Raw genomic sequence first — 18,065 nt, 5'->3', positions numbered from 1 at the left:
AAATTTATAAAAATGTAAAATGCAATCTTTATATATATATATATATTTATATAACTATAAAACCCAATGATTAAACAGAAGATTAGACACAATGGGAAAATCTGGTGAACTGAAAGATCTTTAATAAATAAATTACCCAGCAGTCAGCAAAGAATTAGATATAGCAAATATGACAGAGAGGTTAAGAGATACAGAGAATAGAATGAAATAGTTTAACTGTATGGTATTTCTCAAACTTTAGTGTGCTTAAGAATCAACAGGAGATCATGTTAAAAAGAGATTCTTGGTCCCACCTACAGAGAAGTTAATTCAGTAGGTCTGGGGTGAAGAATTTACATTTGTAATAGGCCCCCAGGTGATGCTGATGCTGTTGGTTCTTAGACCGCCTGTGAAGCACCATGGGTTTTAATATATGTTTAATCAGAGCTTGCTAAGGAAAGAACAAAGAAAACGGGGAGAGGAAATAAAGAGACAATGGCTCATAGGAACCTTCAGATTTGATTTATTTCTGGCCTCTGTATTCTATTCCACACCTACCCCAAGCAGGAAAAATTAAGAAGAATCCATGTCAAAAACAAAGAGAATTCCATTTTTAAAGTAGCCAGACAGGTGGTTTGCAAAGGAATGACAACTAGACCATTAGCCAACTTCACTACAGCAATAACAGAAGCAAAAAGACACCAGAATAAGATAGTCAATGTGCTGAGAATTGTATTCCCTGAATAACTGTCAAGAGTGAAAGTGAAATACTTCTTCAGACAAAGAAAAAAACTGAGTTTACTACCAACAGCTCTCCACTAAAGGAACTTCTAGAGGAAGTTCTTGAGGAAGAAAAAAAATGATCCCCATAGGAAATTCTGCATGCAAGAAGGAACTATAAGCAAAGAAATCAGAAAACATGAGGATAAATCTAAGCAAACATCTACCGTAAACAAACAAACAAATAATGTTTAATTAGGGGAGTGAACCAAGACAGAGCTAAAAGATTGGGCGACAATAAAACATAAGGAAGACTTGGTTTCATGGAAGTTTTGATGTCCTTATGGTTGTTTAAGAGAAAAGCAGAAAGTCTCAGCTTTAAGACTTAAATATGCAGAGTAAAGTTTTTGAAGTGATTGCTGAATAAATAGAAATACATGACTCCCAAAATAGAAAAGGCTAAACATTGTTCAAACTAATGAATCTTCGGGTGATTATTTGTTGAACTTGTAAGACACTGATTGTTAAAAGGTGCCTTCCCTTTACTGAGAAATCAAGGCTGTCTCCTTCCACAAATTAAATGAGATGATTCACGTAAGTGCAGAACATGATGGTCAGGAACATAATCAGAGCTCAAGATTTGCTCATTCTTCTCCTGCCCTTTCCCAAAAGGACCTACATGTTCTAATCAAATACATACACACACACACACACACACACACACACACACACACACACACACAGCCTTATTGAAACAGATATCACAAATCATACAATTCACCTAAAGTGTACAATTCAGCTGGTTGTGGCGGCTCATGCCTGTAATCCTAACACTTTGGGAGGCCAAGCAGGCAGACCTGTGGTCAGGAGTTCGAGACCACCCTGGTCAACATGGTAAATCCCCATTTTTACTAAAAATACAAAAGTTAGCTGGTGTGGTGGTAATTTCAGCTACATGGGAGGCTGAGGCAGAGGACTGCTTGAACCCGGGAGGTAGAGGTTGCAGTGAGCTCCAGCTTTTTGGGGCTGCTGCAACTTGGCCACTAGAGCCTAGCAGACCCCTAGCTGCTCTTACACTGCATGCCTGTGTCAGAGTACTCCTTTTTTTTTTTTTTCGAGACGGAGTTTCGCTCTTGTTACCCAGGCTGGAGTGCAATGGCGCGATCTCGGCTCACCACAACCTCCGCCTCCCGGGTTCAAGCAATTCTCCTGCCTCAGCCTCCTGAGTAGCTGGGACAACAGATGTGGGCCACCATGCCCAGCTCATTTTTGTATTTTTAGTAGAGCCGGGATTTCACCATGTTGACCAGGATGGTCTTGATCTCTTGACCTTGTGATCCACCTGCCTTGGCCTCCCAAAGTGCTGGGATTACAGGCGTGAGCCACCACGCCCGGCCCAGAGTACTCCTTTCATCCATTGCTTGGCCCAGGGTCTGCAGGATGGACCTGGAAGCCTAGCAGTATTAAGTCTTTTGATCCACGAACATGAGATATCTTTCCAGCTCTTTAAGCATTTTTTTTTTTTTTAAGCAATGTTTGGTGTTTTCAGAGCATACATTTTGTACTACTTTTGTCAAATTTATTCCTAAATATGTAATTCTTTTTCTAATATTGTGGATGGAATGTTTCTTAATTTTATTTTGGACTGTTCACTACAGGGGTATAGAAATACAACTGATATTTCTATATTGATCTTGAATCCTGCAACCTTGCTGAACTAATTTCTTACCTCTAATAGTTTTTCCTTAGGATCTTCTGAATACAAAAGTCGCGTCAACTGCAAATATAGTTTTATTTTTTTCCTTCCCAATCTGGATGCCTAATTTCATGTTCTTGCCTAATTGGCCTGGCTAAAGCCTCCAGAACAGTGTTGCATAAAAACAGCCAGAGTGAACATCCTTGTCTTATTCTGATTTTAGGGAGAAAATATTCAGTCTTTTACCATTAAGTATGTTAGCTTTGCAATTTTTCATTGATTCCCTTTAATAAGCCTGGGAAGTTTCCTTCTACTCCCTGAGCCACAGTCTCCTCATCTGCAATGGGGATGATGAACATATCCATAATGAACACTGGATGGCCCCTTCCATTGCTCAAGTTCTAAGCGAAACACTATGATGTCTTCCACTCATTTAATCCTCCCAAGACCAATAAAGTTAAGTACTATTATCATCCCCATTGGACAGAGAGGAAAACAGATTCAAAGAGGATAAGTAACCAAACCACAGAACAAGTAGGTGGTGGGGCTGAGCAGCCCTGGATGTCTAACTCCATGGTTTGAGAACATAAGCATGTGATGATAACACTTCACAGGTTTATCCAGACAACTTGAGAGCATAAAGCACCTAACGTAGTGCAGTGCTCAGGAAGCTCCCTATCCGCCCCCCCACCCCCGATTACGACATGGGCTCATGGGAGCACGAACAGCAAGCTCCAAGACTAGCCAGAGCAAAGGGGTGTAGGGCACAAAAGCAGCTCTGATCTCAACAAGTTGTCTGGGGCTCTTAGCAGCCCAGGGCACTTCTCTTGCAAAGTAGCCTGACATTTTCTGTGGGCTATGACAAGTTACAGGAGGGAAGTTGCTCTCTGACCCTTTGAAACTTCCTTCCTTTCTTGGTCTTTGCTTTTTTTTTTTTTCCCCACCGTTCTCTTATGTGAATGAATTGAACCAAAGGTCTCTGCATTTTCTATGTTCCACTTCTGCTGCTGTGGCGTCTATCAGGCATAGGCTCAGCTTAATCTTGGTGAGACTGCCCTGGGTGCATGCTGGCTGGACAGCTGGACTTCTCAGGCTCCCTCTCTACCCCAGCATGCTCCCAATGCACCCAGTTCCCTGCAGCTCCTCCCAACAGGTCATCTCCTGCAGGGTGCCCTCCATATCCGCTCACCCTGGGGGGCTCAACCATGCCCTATACCCATCAAGCCTGTCTCTCCAGCTTAGATCTCTCTCCTGGGCTCCAGGTCATTCCATCTAAATGCCTGTGGGGCAGGTCTACCTCCAGCCAGCAGACGCCAAGAACACTCATCTTCTTTTCCCTAAAACTTGCTTCTCCGCTGGGTGTGGTGGCTCACGCCTATAATCCCAGCATTTTGGGAGGCTGAGGTGGGTGGATCACCTGAGGTTGGAAGTTTGAGACCAGCCTGACCAACATAGAGAAACCCTGTCTCTACTAAAATTACAAAATTAGCCAGGTGTGGTGGCACATGCCTGTAATCCCAGCTGCTCAGGAGGCTGAGGCAGGAGAATCGCTTGAACCCGGGAGGCGGAGGTTGTGGTGAGCCAAGATTCCTTCAACTAGAGTAACAAGGGCAGCAGCAGCTAATATGTATTGCATGCTTAAGACTGCCAAGCACAGTTCTAAAGCAGTCTGCATGCATTAACCCATTTATTTACCATGCTAAGCTTATAAGGCAAGTGCTATTGTATTTACATTTATTAACAAGGTAAGCAAAGCACTGAGAAACAGCTTGTCAACAGCAGCACAGCCATGACTGGTAGAGCCAGGATACAAACCCAGGCAGTTTGCTTCCAAAGCCCAGGCCCCACTGCTGCCTTTTATTATTTATTTATTTATTTGTTTTTTGAGACAGGGTCTCACTCTGTTGCTCAGGCTAGGATGCAGTGGTATTAAAATCATGGTTTACTGCAGCCTTGACTTCCTGGGCTTAAGTGATCCCCCTACCACAGCCTCTCAGGTAGCTGGAATTATAGGCACATGCCACTATGCTTGACTAACTTCTTATTTTACTTTTTGTGGTGGCAGGGTCTCACCATGTTACCCAGGCTGGTTTTGAACTCCTGGCCTAAAGTGATCCTCCTATCTTGACCTCCCAAAGTGTTGGGATTACAGGCATGAATCACCACAGCTGGTCCATACTGCTACCTTCTTAGAAATTATCTAAACCAAACCCTGACAATAGTAAGGTGTGTGTGCGTGTGCATATATATATATATATATATATATATACACATATATATTATTTTAAAAAGTAGTTGAGATATGATTGACACAACAAATTGCACATGTTAAAAATGAATAATTTGATGCTTTTGACATGTATAGACATTTGTGAAACCATCACTATATCACATTCAATATGATCTCAATTATGCAACATGTATATAGAAAATGTAGTGGTAAGAGATATAACAAATGCTAAGAATATTTGTCTGGGTGATGGGATTATGGATAATTTTGAAAATACTTTATTGGCCAGTCTCAGTGACTCATGCCTGTAATCCCAGCACTTTGGGAGGCCAAGGCAGGTGGATCACCTGAGGTCAGGAGTTTGAGACCAGCCTGGCCAAGATGGTGAAACCCCGTCTCTACTAAAAATACAAAAATTAGTGGGTGTGGTGGCAGTCACCTGTAATCACAGCTATTTGGGAGGCTGAGGCAGGAGAATTGCTTGAACCTGAGAGGCTGAGGTTGCAGTGAGCCAAGATTGCCCCATTGCACTCTAATCTGGGAGACAAGAACAAAACTGTCTCAAAAAAAAAAAAAAAAACTTTATTTATAACCAAGTGATCCTCCCGCTTCGGCCTTCCTAGTAGCTGGGACTGTGAGCCACCTCATCTAGTGGGTAATTTTTTATACCTTTCCAGATGTTTCTGATTTCCTACAATGCATGTATACTACTTTTCCAATCAGAACAATGAAGGTATTTTTTTTTTTTTTTTGAGATGGAGTCTCACTGTTGTCACCCAGGCTGGAGTGCAGTGGCACAATCTTGGCTCACTGCAACCTCTGCCTCCTGGGTTCAAGCGATTCTTCTGCCTCAACCTCCCAAATAGCTGGGATTACAGGCGCCCACCACCATGCTGGGCTAACTTTTGTATTTTTTGTAGAGATGGGGTTTCGCCACAGTGGCCAGGCTGGTCTCGAACTCCTGACCTTCGGTGATCTGCCAGCCTTAGCCTCCCAAAGTGATGGGATTACAGGCATGAGCCACCACACCTGGCCAGATGTAATACTTTAAAGTGATGATGTAATTAATTGAAAATAAAGCTCATAACCCTCTCCCCAGGCCCACTTCCCTGCAGGGGAATCATAGCGGGTAAAGCTTCACTGAATGGGCTGCCTGCACTTACTGTATTTCTGTTCCCAGGTGCTTGAGGGAAATATTCTGAAGGGCAGGGAAAGGCTGCAAGGCAGCTGCCTCACCCACCAGCCCAGTGGGTGTTTTCACAGGGCACAGGAACTCTTCCACCTCTGCCTCTTCTTGCCCTGGGAAGAAAGAAAAGGGAAATCAATCAGCCGGGGGCACTGCCCTTGGAAAGACTTGTCAGGTGGGATGCTATGGATGCAGCCCTGACTAGGAACGGGCTGGAGCTGGAGAGTTGTAGGGGGAAGGTAGGTTGACAGCAGCAAAAGAGGCTTTTCACAAAATGCTCTGCAGCCAGTAAAATGATGCATTTTGTTGGTATAGCCCTCCTGCAAACCCTTTAAAAATATGCAGACCTACAGTTAATTCTGCATCTGAGAGTGCATCCTAAAGATGGAAATGCAGACAAAACTTTATGTGCCAAGAGGTTCATTCCAGCATTGTCACATAAGCCTCAAGTTGGAAAAGATCTAGAAACCTGGAATAGGTTAAGTATATCAGAATGTCTTCATGCAATAGAATATTAATCATTTAAAATGATGTGACTAAATACTTATACACAGGGAAACCTGTATGGAATATATTATTAAGTGGAAAAAGCCAGATTAAAAAAAAAATTGGAGGGCTGGGTGCTGTGGCTTACACCTGTAATCCCACCACTTTGGGAGGCTGAAGGGGGGGTCACTTGAGCTGAAAGTTCGAGACCAACCCGGGCAACATGGCAAAACCCTATCTCTACAAAAAACAGAAAAATTAGCCGGGTGTGCTGGTTCGTGCCTGTAGTCCCCGCTACTCTGGAGGCTGAAGTGGGTGGATCGATCACTTGAGCCCAGGAGGTAGAGGATGCAGTGAGCTGAGTTGGCACCACTGCACTCCAGCCTGGGCAACAGAGCAAGACCCTGTCTCAAAAAAAAACAACAACAACAATTGGGGTTAGAGTATTATCTCAATTGTACAGAAAAAGTTTCAGAGAAATATACTCCACAATCTTAACAGCGGTTTGAGCTGCATGATGGGATTTGAAGTGAGGCTCTTCTCATTGTTTTTTTACTTTTTCCAAAATTTTTGGAAAAAAATTACTTATAAACAGAAAAATGAATATTTGTCAAAAATAGATGTTTATAAAGAGATTTTAAAACACAGGCAAATATTAGGGTTACACTACTAAGTATTAAAAAGAATGAGTAGGACATTTTATAGTATTATATGATCTGAAACATGTTTAAATAAAAGGCAGGCAGGAGGCCGTAACATAAGGTCAACACTGGCTGCCTCTGGGTGACAGGATTATAGTTCTTTTTTTTTAGTCTTCCAAATGTGCTGTTTAAACAATGATTCTTCTACAGCGAGTGACTTCAAAATGTTTAATGCTAAGCAAGTTTTCAAAGCTAAGGAAATTATCTGAAGTATAAGAGAGGAGGTGAAATATTTAGAAATTAACTTTGAGTGCTAGAACAGGGGAAAAGAGCCAGGACCACTTATGCGGTGGTATGGGCTTGATGAGACAGGCCCTGAGACTTTCCACTTGGAGCCCTCTTACTGGGAGACTGAAATATTTAGGAGTGGAGAATTGCTTTTGCACTATATCTGCAAAAAGGGTATAGGTATAAAAATATTAAATATAATGATGGGGGCTGGGGGAGCTGTTCAATCTACTCAAGAAACTTTACAATAATTCAAACAACAACAGAGAGTATATTTGTAAATTCCTAACAGGCTCCATCAGATCTGGCAGGATGGCCAGTACTCACACTCTTCAAATCCACCTCTTTGAGGTCCTCTCTTCAATTAATCCTCTCACCAAATATGGATTGGGTGTTTACCCTGAGGCTTGCAAGTGGGGCTGGAGAAAGTGAGATTAATCAAAGCAGAAGCTCCCAGCCTAAGGAGCCAGGAAGGAAGAAAGGCACACATGGGGAACCCCGGGTACTGGGGTAAGGGCTGCTCTGGAAGGTGGAGACAGAGTCCTTCCAATCCAGGTCAGGGAAAACTTCCTGGAGGAGGGGCACTGCAGCTGGGCCTTAAGGACTGGATTTGATTTGGACCTGCAGGAGGGCCAGGAAGGATCTTTCTGTGCAGAGCATACAGGCAACAGTAAGGGGCTTCAGACCCAGAGCTGAGTTTGCAGGAGGAAGGCAGGGGAGATGGGGTGGGGAAGGTCAAATAGCAGAGGGTTGTGGGTAAGTGGCTGATGGTAAGTTTCATCCCGATGGAAACCAGAGCCCCTGGGGGTTTGAGGCTGAAAAACTGAATCTGGCTTTGAGTGGAGGACCTGAAGCTGAGCCCTGTTTCTGGGGGGAGGGTGCAGTAACCCGTTTGCAAATCACTTTGAAAAAAAAAAAAAAAAAAAGAGGCCAAAAAACCCTGCCTTCTGAGAGTGGCTGCTTTCCAGACACCAGACACACAAATGCTTTAAAGACAAAAAAAACAAGAGGCCGAGCATCGTGGCTCATGCCTGTAATCCCAGTGCTTTGGGAGGCTGAGGCAGGCGGATCACCTGAGGTTGGGAGTTTGAGGCCAGCCTGACCAACATCGAGAAACTCTATCTCTACTAAAAATACAAAATTAGCCAGGTGTGGTGGCAAGTGCCTGTAATCCTAGCTACTTGAGAGGCCAAAGCAGGAGAATTGCTTGATCCTGGGAGGGTGAGGTTGCAGTGAGCTGAGATTGCGGCACTGCATACCAGCCTGGGCAACAAGAGCAAAACTCCATCTCAACAACAACAAAAAAGAATAAAAGAAAAACAAGAATAATACTCTCTACCTTGTCTCCTTCAGAGTTAAAGTACACAAAAATGTTTAGAAAGCCATAAAGCCCCATATTATGGACTCACATCTTTCGAAGTAGCCTTTAGGCCAGACTCTAAGCTGATTCAAAATAAATAAAGTTTTTTTATTTATCAATACTTTAACCATCTTATTCTCTTTCAAAGCAAACAAAAAAAACAGTTTTTCTAAGATTTTGGTATCTTAGCAAGTACTTCCCTAAATGCTAAGGTCTGTTTTCCTTTAAGAGCCACCTGTGGCCCCAGGTTAACTCTGAGACTACAAAGAGCCAAGTCCTGGGGTTTTTTTGTTTGTTTGTTTGTTTTAAATCACTGTTGGGTTTTACCAATAAGGAAATAGCAACTCAGAGAGGGTGAGTTTTGAGGCCAAGGTCAAAGCTAGCAGGTGACACAGTTATAGACTCAAACGCAGTCCTCACTTTTGCTTTTCCCACTAAACCGTGTGGCTTATCAGAGCAGCCTTTCTAACAAGCAGATCATCTAAGACAGGAGGGGTTGCCCATGAAGACACAAGCTCCCAGTGCAAAGGAATGTGCAAGGCACATGATGCCGATGCCACAACAGAGACCAGCACTTCCCGCAGGAGGCAGAATCGATGACCTGAGGCTCTGGTCGGGGGCATCCTGGAGAAATGCTCTCCATGAGTGATTGCAGAGAATTTTCAAAAGCATTTATTTGTAATTCTCCCATTGCATGAGCTCTGAGGGTTGCCCCACCACCAGTGGGAAGAAGTCACCACCTAGACAAAAACAGGGCCTGACCTAGGAGGTCACTGCCTCCCTAGAGGGCCCTGGACAGATGCCTGGTTGCCCCTCAGCTTCAGGAGGGCAGGTTATGAGTCGGAAGCCTAGGGTTTGAATTTCAGCACTGACATGTTCTTACTACATGACCTAGGACAGGTCTCTTGAACTCTTTGAGCCTTAGTTTCCTGGTCTATGAAATGGAAATAGTACCAACGACCCTATAAAATTGTTGTGAGGATTAAATAAGATGATGCATGTAAAATGTTGGGGCAGCAGGCACATTTTATGAAGGTACACATTTATACAGGTCCTTTGTAAACTGTAGCTTACTGTGGCAACCTGCTATTCTTATTATTATAAATCTCTTGGGTTCTCTTTGATCTTTCTTGGCTCTGCAGAGACCATTGCTTAGGTTAAGTATAACATGAAGCTGCAAATGCTTAAAAGCAGGAGAGAACATGCCTTGCAGATGGCTCAAGAGCAATGACGAGACACTTTTTACCAGGAGTCTCTGACTCAGAGTCACACATGGGTCAGGAGGTTTTCAATGACCCAGAAGCGGGCCCTTGCTTCCTCAGGAAGGGTGGAGGCTGGCACGGTGGGGCAGCCTGCTCCACATGGCTAATCCAGGCCTTGCTGATTTGCCCAAGACACCAGAAACGTCTTTCTGCGGGAGCTGGGAAGGTTTTGCCGTACCCTGGGTCTGGGAGGAGAGTGCAGCCTTGCTGCAAGGCAAGGAAAGGCTTCAAGAAGAGAAGCTCAGGTCCCCGCTTCCCGAGTGTTAGGCAGCGTCCTCCTCAGGAGATGGAGACCCAGGTCATCACAGCAACTCCATCCCTTTCTCCAATGCCCACAGCAGGGGCTGGCCTAGAAGAGGCCCACTGTGTGCAAGCAAGGCCATAGAATTAAAGAACCTGCAACAGGTTCACCACAGCAGAAGAGGGCTGAGGATCCCAGAGCCATGCTTTCACAATGTGCTGCTTCACATTTCAGTTCAAGACACACAGGAATTCTATTATTGCAAAGGTTTCTCCTGGTGTCTAGTCTGAGGCTGACCTTTGCAGCAGCATCAATTTAGGCCACAGTATTCTGCAAAGCCAGGACTGTCTGGCTCCCTGGCAGATGGGGGTGGGGGGTGGAATGCAGAAACAAGGATAACCTTCAAAAGAAATTCCAAAGAAATGACTAATGATTATTAAGAATAAAAGGAACAGTTATTATAACAGTAATAGCACACATATATGTGTGTGCATATACTATTATGACAGTAACAGCATGGGTGTGTTGTATATACAGTCAAGTACACACAGAACAACAGTATTATTAGGATGACTCCCATGTATTGAGCACTTACTATGTGCTTGAAGTTATGCTAAGGGATTTACATTTCTTCTATTTATTTATTTATTTATTTATTTATTTTTTAAAGATGGGGTTTCACCATGATGGCCAGGCTGGTCTTGAACTCCTGACCTCAGGTGATCCACCCACCTCAGCCTCCCAAAGTGCTAGGATTACAGGCGTGAGCCACCGCACCCAGCCCATTTTTTTTTTTTTAAGATGGGGTTTCACCATGTTGGTCAGGCTGGTCTTGAACTCCCGACCTCAGGTGATCCGCCCGCCTTGGCCTCCAAAGTGCTTGGATTACAGGCGTGAGCTACCGCGCCCGGCCTGGGATTTACATTTCTTTCCTCATTTAATTATAAAGTTTAGTGTATTCACTCCACAAATATTCAATGTGCCAGGTAGGTCATCAGGGAGGTAACACAGGCAACAACAAAAAAACGGTCCCACCCTTAAGGACTAGCAGGTGCAGATGAACAAGGACGGGGTAATTATTAATAAAACACAGCGGAACAGGTGTCCCTTGAAGTGTTTGAAAAAAGTGTTGAGGGCCCAGAGAGAATCCAGCTGGCAAAGTCTGAGAAGGCTTCCAGGAGGAGGCTGGCAAGAGGAGGAGGCAATGCTGGAGCTTGGCCATAGAGAATAAGCAAGAATTTGGCAGACAAAGGAGAGAGAGCAGAGACTCTGCTGAAGCATCAAGCCCAAGGGGGGAACTGGGGGAGCAGGCAGAGGTGAGATCAGGAGGGATGGGCCCTGGGTGTCGGGCGCAGGAATTGGGTGGTGGGTGGCTGTGGATGGCAGTGACAGGTTCAGGTTTTCACTTAAGAAAGCTCACTCAGGATGCAGAGACGGGGATGGGTTCTGGCACAGGCCTGCACATAGGGACACTGGAGAGGAGGCCGCTGTGATTTCGAGAGATGAGGTCTGACCTGGGTGGTGGCAGTGAGAAAGGCCTGGGTCTGATGTGTGGATCAGAGGGCAAAAATGGCCATCACAGTGATTGACTGGACTCACTGGGTGAAGCTGAGGAAGGGTGGAGTGCAACTCTTAGTGGAACATGGGGGAAAATCTACCAAAGGGAGGGAAGGGAAAGGGGGAGAAGGGTCAGAAGAGATGCACTCAGCTTTGGACATGCACGGCACCCAGGTACAGAGGTCCAGGAGGGACCTGGCAACAAGTCCTGCCCTTGCCTATTTGGTCTCCCTGTCAACTGTACATGAAGCACTTTAGACACTCTGTGGCTTTGTGCTGGGACCTGATTTTCCGTGTTCTTGCAGGGGTAGCTGTGAGGTGGTCCATACCAATCCTAAAACCTGCCAATCACGTTCCTGGCTGCAGCATGGGGGTGGGAGGGTGTGATCTCCTGGACTTCTCCACGTTGAGAGGATCCAGGATTTGGGATCAGGAAACTTCATTTGCGAGTCATCTGGGGGGAAAGGATTCTATCTTATGGAAACACCAACGATAAAAATCACTGATCTACCCAACTCAAAACACAAATCTACAATACTACATTTTCTCATTAACCCTCCTCACGGCAACTCTGTGAAACTTTCATTTCTTGAGGCCTTCCATACTGCTCATCATAATAGTAGCTAACACGTATTGGGCTCTGACCACATGCAGGCATTGCTCTAACCATTTTAGGTATATGAATTCATTTAATCCTCATAAAATCCCTAAGAAGCAGGAATAATTTATAAACCTCATCTTATGGGGAAGGAAACAAGCTCAGAAAGGTTAAACAGCTTGCCTAAAATCATATAGGAGTAGGATCTGAACCCAGGCAGACTGGCCTCAGCCCCAATTCTTGCCCTAACTAATCTTGTGTCAGATCCCTGGCTCTCTGCTTCCTTAGCAGAGGGCTACTCCCTCTCATTCCCAGCAGGAAGGTAAAGGCTTAATCATGAGAACCCTGGGTGTGTGGGCAGGTGGGCAGCCCATTGGGTACCTAGCTCGAGGTGCAGGGCAGGCCCATTCCCAGCGAGGGCGGCGTCAGGGGCAGCGGGAGGTGGCGGCGGGCTGTTGTGGAACTCCCAGCGCTTCATCTGTAGCTGCTGCAGCCAGTACAGCATCACTTGCTTGGTGGCGGCCTGAGGAGCACAAGGATTAGTTGGCAAGGCCCTGTGCCTGCACGGTGGCACTGGGTGTGGGAAGAGGGGAAGGTCGTGGGGGGCTTAGGAATGCTCTCTTTCCCAGAAAAAAAAGGTCACTGTAGGTATGTCCCTGTCTCTGAAATACCACATGCTTCCTGGCCACAGAAAATCATCAGGCTCTGGTCTCCCACTCAGATCCTTAGCTTCTCTGGGCCTCAGTTTCCTCATCTGTACTATGGTGACAATAACACTCATTGCATAGGACAATGAGGATGCAATGAGACAAGGGCATCACACAGTATCTGACACACAGTAGGTGCTAAAACTGTGCTCACTTTGAGAGAGGAATTTGGAGGTGCTGTGAGAGAGGGGAGGTGCACTGAATTCTGATTTGAGCGGGGTCCTGGTACCATCATCATCTCCCAGGTGAGATGGTATCTCACCTGTGTGACATCTCCAAGTCTTTGCTGCCTTTTGTGGAATGCGGTTAAACCTTCTTGCCTTGGGGATGGACTGGTATCATGAATATGAATGGGAACTAGAAAGCCACATGCACATTGTTGATGGCATGGTGGCACCTTCCAGGTGCTCTGGCCCTCCAAACAAGTTCATGGTAAATGCTGGTCATCAGTCTCCCAGCACTGGCTGGTCCAAACACACGCTTTCACATACAATAACTCCCTGGATTCTTTAGGAGGGAGGCAAGGCAGGAGTGAGCAGCAGCTCTTTCTACAGATGGAGAAACTAGGGAGCTGAAGTCGCCCAGGCATGTGGTGGTAGAGCTGGTCTCAGAACCCAGACCTCCTACTTGCAGACCAGAACCCTGGTCTAAAAGTTGAATTTTATGTCCAGGAGATTGGTGGCTTCGTAAAGAAGGCCTGAGATCAGTTGAGGTGGGCTGCAGAAGATGGACAGCTCACAGGCATGGATGGGAATCTCACAGAGCTGCCTGCAATCAAGGCCTCATGAGAACAGCAGCAGGCTACATGGCAACAGTGGCAAGCTCCCTGTTGCAAGGGTTCACTGGTGTGCACTATGCCGGGGGCGACTGTGAAAGAGAGAGACCCTCAGGCTCTCATGCAGGTATCAGTAAGATAAATGATGCCCACCAGTGTTATCTTTCCACGCACTCTCCCAGAGAGACCGCAGCACCTCCCAGGTCTTCACCATGACCTTATCGCTGATGAGCCCCAGCCAAACCCAAATACCCCATTTTATTAATTCATTTGACCAGGGTATACTGAGCACTGACGTATGTGTCAGAGACAGTGCTAGGCACTGAATACAGAGGTGAGGCAACACACATGGTCCCTGTCCTTTTGGAACTTGAGAGTCTCCTATAGGGAACATGTACCTGGATGTTCCATGGCTCCTCATCCTGAGTTCCCTCCTGTCAGTGACTGATCCAACCAGGCAGTCAGCCAGTTACCCCAGCCACTCCTGACATCTCCCCCATTCTACTTCCCTACTATCCTGAGCCACCTCCATTGTCCCCCTCCCCACAGCCACAGCTCTGGTTCAGCTGTCACTCTCTCCTGATTACCAGCCTTGCCATTTCCCTAGTTTCTTCTCTACCTAATAGCCAGTCTGGGCTTTTGCTACTTGGCCTAACTCGCCAATGCCCCAACCTCGGGCCTCTGCTCTTCAACTGTATCCTTTGGGCCTCTCTTTCTGGTTTGTGCGATTTGCCTGGACACTCAGGGCTGTAACATGGTTTCCTACCTTTGCCCATGGTGCTCTCTTGGCCTGGAATACCTTTCTACCTCTTGTCTGCTTGCCAAACATCTATTTCTTCTTTCAATCCTTGGGTATGTTCCTCCTCCAGATGCCTTTCTGGCTAGCTCCTTCTACTCAGTGGAACTGACAACTCCTGTCACCACACCTTCTTGCAGACTTATTGCAGTGTCTCTACAGAACATCTTAGGGTGCATGCCAGTTTCTCTGTCAGTCTCTTCCACCAGATTTTAAGCTGTTTGAGAACTAGGGGCAGGGGTGCTTTAGCTCCACATCCCAGAGCCTAGTGCAGAGCCAGGACCAATGGAATAGTATTATAAAGACCATGTGTTGGAGACCTTGTATACAGCAGTCAACCTGTGGAAGAGACACACTGACCCAGGAACCACATGACCTTGAAAATGCCTCCCCTGGCAAGGGATTCCTGAGTTTCATTATTTTAACAAAGTCCCCCAGCCTGGTCACCAGCCAAGCCCAGTCAGTAAAGGGGAACTGAATCCGCGGGCATCCATAGATACCCACTTAGCTGGAGGTGGGGTTGGAGGGGTGGAAAGATGGGGGTGGGGTGGGAAAGGCTATCTCCTGGCACATTCCTCTCTGATGTCCATAGAACACTTAGCCCAGATCTGTCTTTCCAATTAAGTTATGGGACACTTCCTCTTGACATGAGCACTCTGACCTTGGTTCCATCACCTTGTGTGTGCATGTATGTTTATTCAACAAAAAATTATTAAGTACCCCACTAGGTACCAGGCTGTATTCTAGGTGATGAAATTAATTCAACAATTTGTACATGCCTCTGATGTGTCAAATGCTTACAAACCACCTAGGTTCTGAGAGGTTAAGTAACTTGTCCAGGGTCACACAGCTAGTAGGTAGCAAACATACAATTTGAATCCAAGCCCGTCTGATCTCAAAGAATGTGGCTTTTCTACTGCTTTAGGCTTTCTCAATTAAACATGATGATAAAACAAAACCTACTACTTGTGGCTGATAGGAAAACAGGTTTAGGCATGCTGAGTTGAACAATCTAGGCTGATCAGTGAAACCTGTGTTTATCTTCCTAATCCCTGCCAATCTCTTCTCAGCATTCACTACCCTTGGCCAAAACATCAAGAAAAGGATATCAGAATCCTGGCATTGACAGAGGATTGCAAAGACCATATTTTGACTTACTTAGGTCCCAAGTAAGAAAGTTAAGGTAACTGCACCGTCAGGCACACCCAAAAGTAAGTTTTGATTCAGCACTGAGAGGTAGAAAGACTACGGGATTCCAAGCTACTTCACTCTAGATGCACGACCTCGGGCCAGTCCCTTCGTCTCCCTCTGACTCAGCTTCATCTGATACGTAAAATGGGTCTGTCCTCCCTGCCTTGTGGGAATCCAATTAGGAAATGGGTGTGAACGCAACTTGGAAAGCACAAACTTCTTAGAACACGTCGGTGACGACAGTTCCAGTCAATTCACTGTGTCCCACCACACACTCGCGCCCAGCCGGGCGCTGAGAAAAGGGGAACTCACGCGGCTGGGAAGGAGAAAGTCCTTCCAGGAACTTACCTTCAGGGTAATAGCCCGGCTGGGAGTCTCGATTTCGAAGATCCCCTCCTCAGCGTCCGCCTTGCAGTCAAACACTGCACTGGAGAGGTCGATGCTGTCCAAGGGATTAGCATCCTGCGCGGTCCGCGAGTAATACAGCTGACATTTCCTTTCGTCGTAGAAGAACCAGCGGGATTTCCAGCCCCGGATGGGCCCTTTGCCGCCGAACTTACTTAAATACCCACAGAGTTTCTTGGGGACCGCCTCCAGGGACCGGGCGCAGACCCCCAGTTCTTCCTCCAGAGGCAGCGCCTGTGGGTCCCTGGCAGACTCTTCGGACCCGGGGGCGGAGGGGCTGGACTCAGAGGCGTTCTCCCCGGCGCCCTCCATCGCTGCCAGGCGGAGACCGCGGAGGGACGAGGGATCCGCGGGACCACCAGGGACAAATTTCGGAGACTCAGGGGGCACCTTCCCAAAGGGAGACACCTGGGCGGGGACGGAGCCGGCTGCAGACCCGCCCCCAGGGCGCCACAGAGTCGGGACTGGGCGCCGCGCGTGCGCCTCGAAAGGCGGCTGGCCACGCCCCCGCAGCCCGGTGTTGACTGCCCCCAGGGCCCGGCGGCTTCCGGCTTTTTCTCCGCGCCTGTCAGCCATCTTTACTGAGGGCAGCCGTGCTGCCTGGCTTCCGGTTAAAGACCTGGTGGCACCGAGTTAGGTTAACCGCGGGCAAAGAAGCCTGTCCCTCAGTACACTTTCCTGGTAGTTCGCATAGTCACCTAGAAAGATGGTGCTTTCTTGCACCGGATGGGCCGCTCGTTCTCTCCCTGTGCCGCGTGGGGCACCGTCGGACGGCGCATCACGCGGCCATTGGCTGAAAGGAACGCCGCTGGGAGGGCCTTCTTCAGGCGCCACCCAGGCCCCGGGGCTCCGGAGCCCTGTCGGGGCTCCGGAGCCCTGTCTGCGCTCCTTCTCCCCTGTGTTCCTTCAGCCCCCTCAGTGACACAGCGAACGGCCCTCTTGTCCCTCGCCTGACCGCGGTGGCCTCCCCAGCTTTCTGTCCTGGCTCCCATTCGCCTCCTGACAGCGCTGGTCGTTTTGCTTGGGGCGCCCAGGCGCGGCCGCTGCGCTGCGGAATTCCAGTGCCACTCCTGGGGAGTAGTTGGGTGCAGTACAAATAAACAATTGTTTATTTATATCTTGTTATTGCTATCTTTATTTTCAGAGACAGTCTGGCTCTGTCACCCATGCTGGAGTGCGGTAGCGCGATCAGAGCTCACTACGCGGGCTCAAGCCATCCTACCGCCTCAGTCTCCCTAGTAGCTGGGATCACCGCTGCGCAAAACCACACCCGGCGGTTTTAAATTTTTTTTTTTTTTTTTTTTTTTTTTTGTAGGTGGGAGCGGGGTCTTGAACTCCCGGACTCAAGCGATTCTCCTGCCTCCGCCTCCCAAAGTGCTGGAATTACAGGCGAGAGCCACCGCGCCCGGCCGTTTTGTAAATAAAGAATTTAGGGTTTGACTGACTAGTTCAACTGCTGCCTCATTTTATCTGTCTCCCCTTAAACTTCTCCCTTTCCCTCCTAAGGCCATTTCTGCATTAGGGCTGCGGAGCCCAATTCCGTCTTTCTCTTGCCCTTTGTTCAGCTCCTCCCCTTACTTCAGCGTCTTCCCCTCAGCCTTCTTTAACGAGACCCTCGAGCGCACTCAGTGATATTGACGAGAAGCTGGTTGGGGGTAAAGGCTAGGGCTCTGTTTGCATAATTTTCTGTTGCATAATTTTCAGATTCCTACTATGCAATATTGAGTGATTTACTCATTCTAAAAGTGGAGATAATAACACTTCTTCCCACCCACCCCAACCCGTCGCCAGACAACTTCACGGTGAAGCTAATGAAATTGATACTCACTTGCATGGGTCGCTGGGATTTGTAGTCTTAACAGGTGGGAAGGTGGCTGTAGTCTTACAGCCAGGAAGCATTTCTCCTAAATGCCAGAGAGCTCTTCATTTGTTATAATTTATTTTCTC

The 18,065-nt window shown here is 47.0% G+C and overlaps 1 protein-coding gene across 3 annotated transcripts in view; it reads right to left on the bottom strand.

The window, feature by feature from the left end:
• Window positions 1-17,347, bottom strand: part of TBC1D2 (TBC1 domain family member 2) — a 61,233-nt gene extending 43,886 nt beyond the window's left edge. The window contains exons 1-3 of one of the 3 annotated variants that reach the window (XM_037738236.1): window positions 16,062-17,347; window positions 12,626-12,767; window positions 5,789-5,924 (exon numbers count right to left, since the gene is read on the bottom strand). In XM_037738236.1, the coding sequence (XP_037594164.1) occupies window positions 5,789-5,924; window positions 12,626-12,767; window positions 16,062-16,694 (911 nt within the window). In that variant the 5' untranslated portion in view covers window positions 16,695-17,347. The remainder of the gene's footprint in view (window positions 1-5,788; window positions 5,925-12,625; window positions 12,768-16,061) is intronic. The other 2 variants (XM_017527827.2, XM_017527830.2) reach the window with 2 other exon arrangements.
• Between the last annotated feature and the right edge of the window lie 718 nt (window positions 17,348-18,065).

The sequence above is a fragment of the Cebus imitator genome, unplaced genomic scaffold (genome assembly GCF_001604975.1).
Source record: "Cebus imitator isolate Cc_AM_T3 unplaced genomic scaffold, Cebus_imitator-1.0 Scaffold51, whole genome shotgun sequence".
In the NCBI taxonomy this organism is placed as follows: domain Eukaryota; kingdom Metazoa; phylum Chordata; class Mammalia; order Primates; family Cebidae; genus Cebus; species Cebus imitator.
The sequence above is the reverse complement of the archived record's forward strand: the minus strand, read 5'-3'. Positions and strand labels throughout refer to the sequence as shown.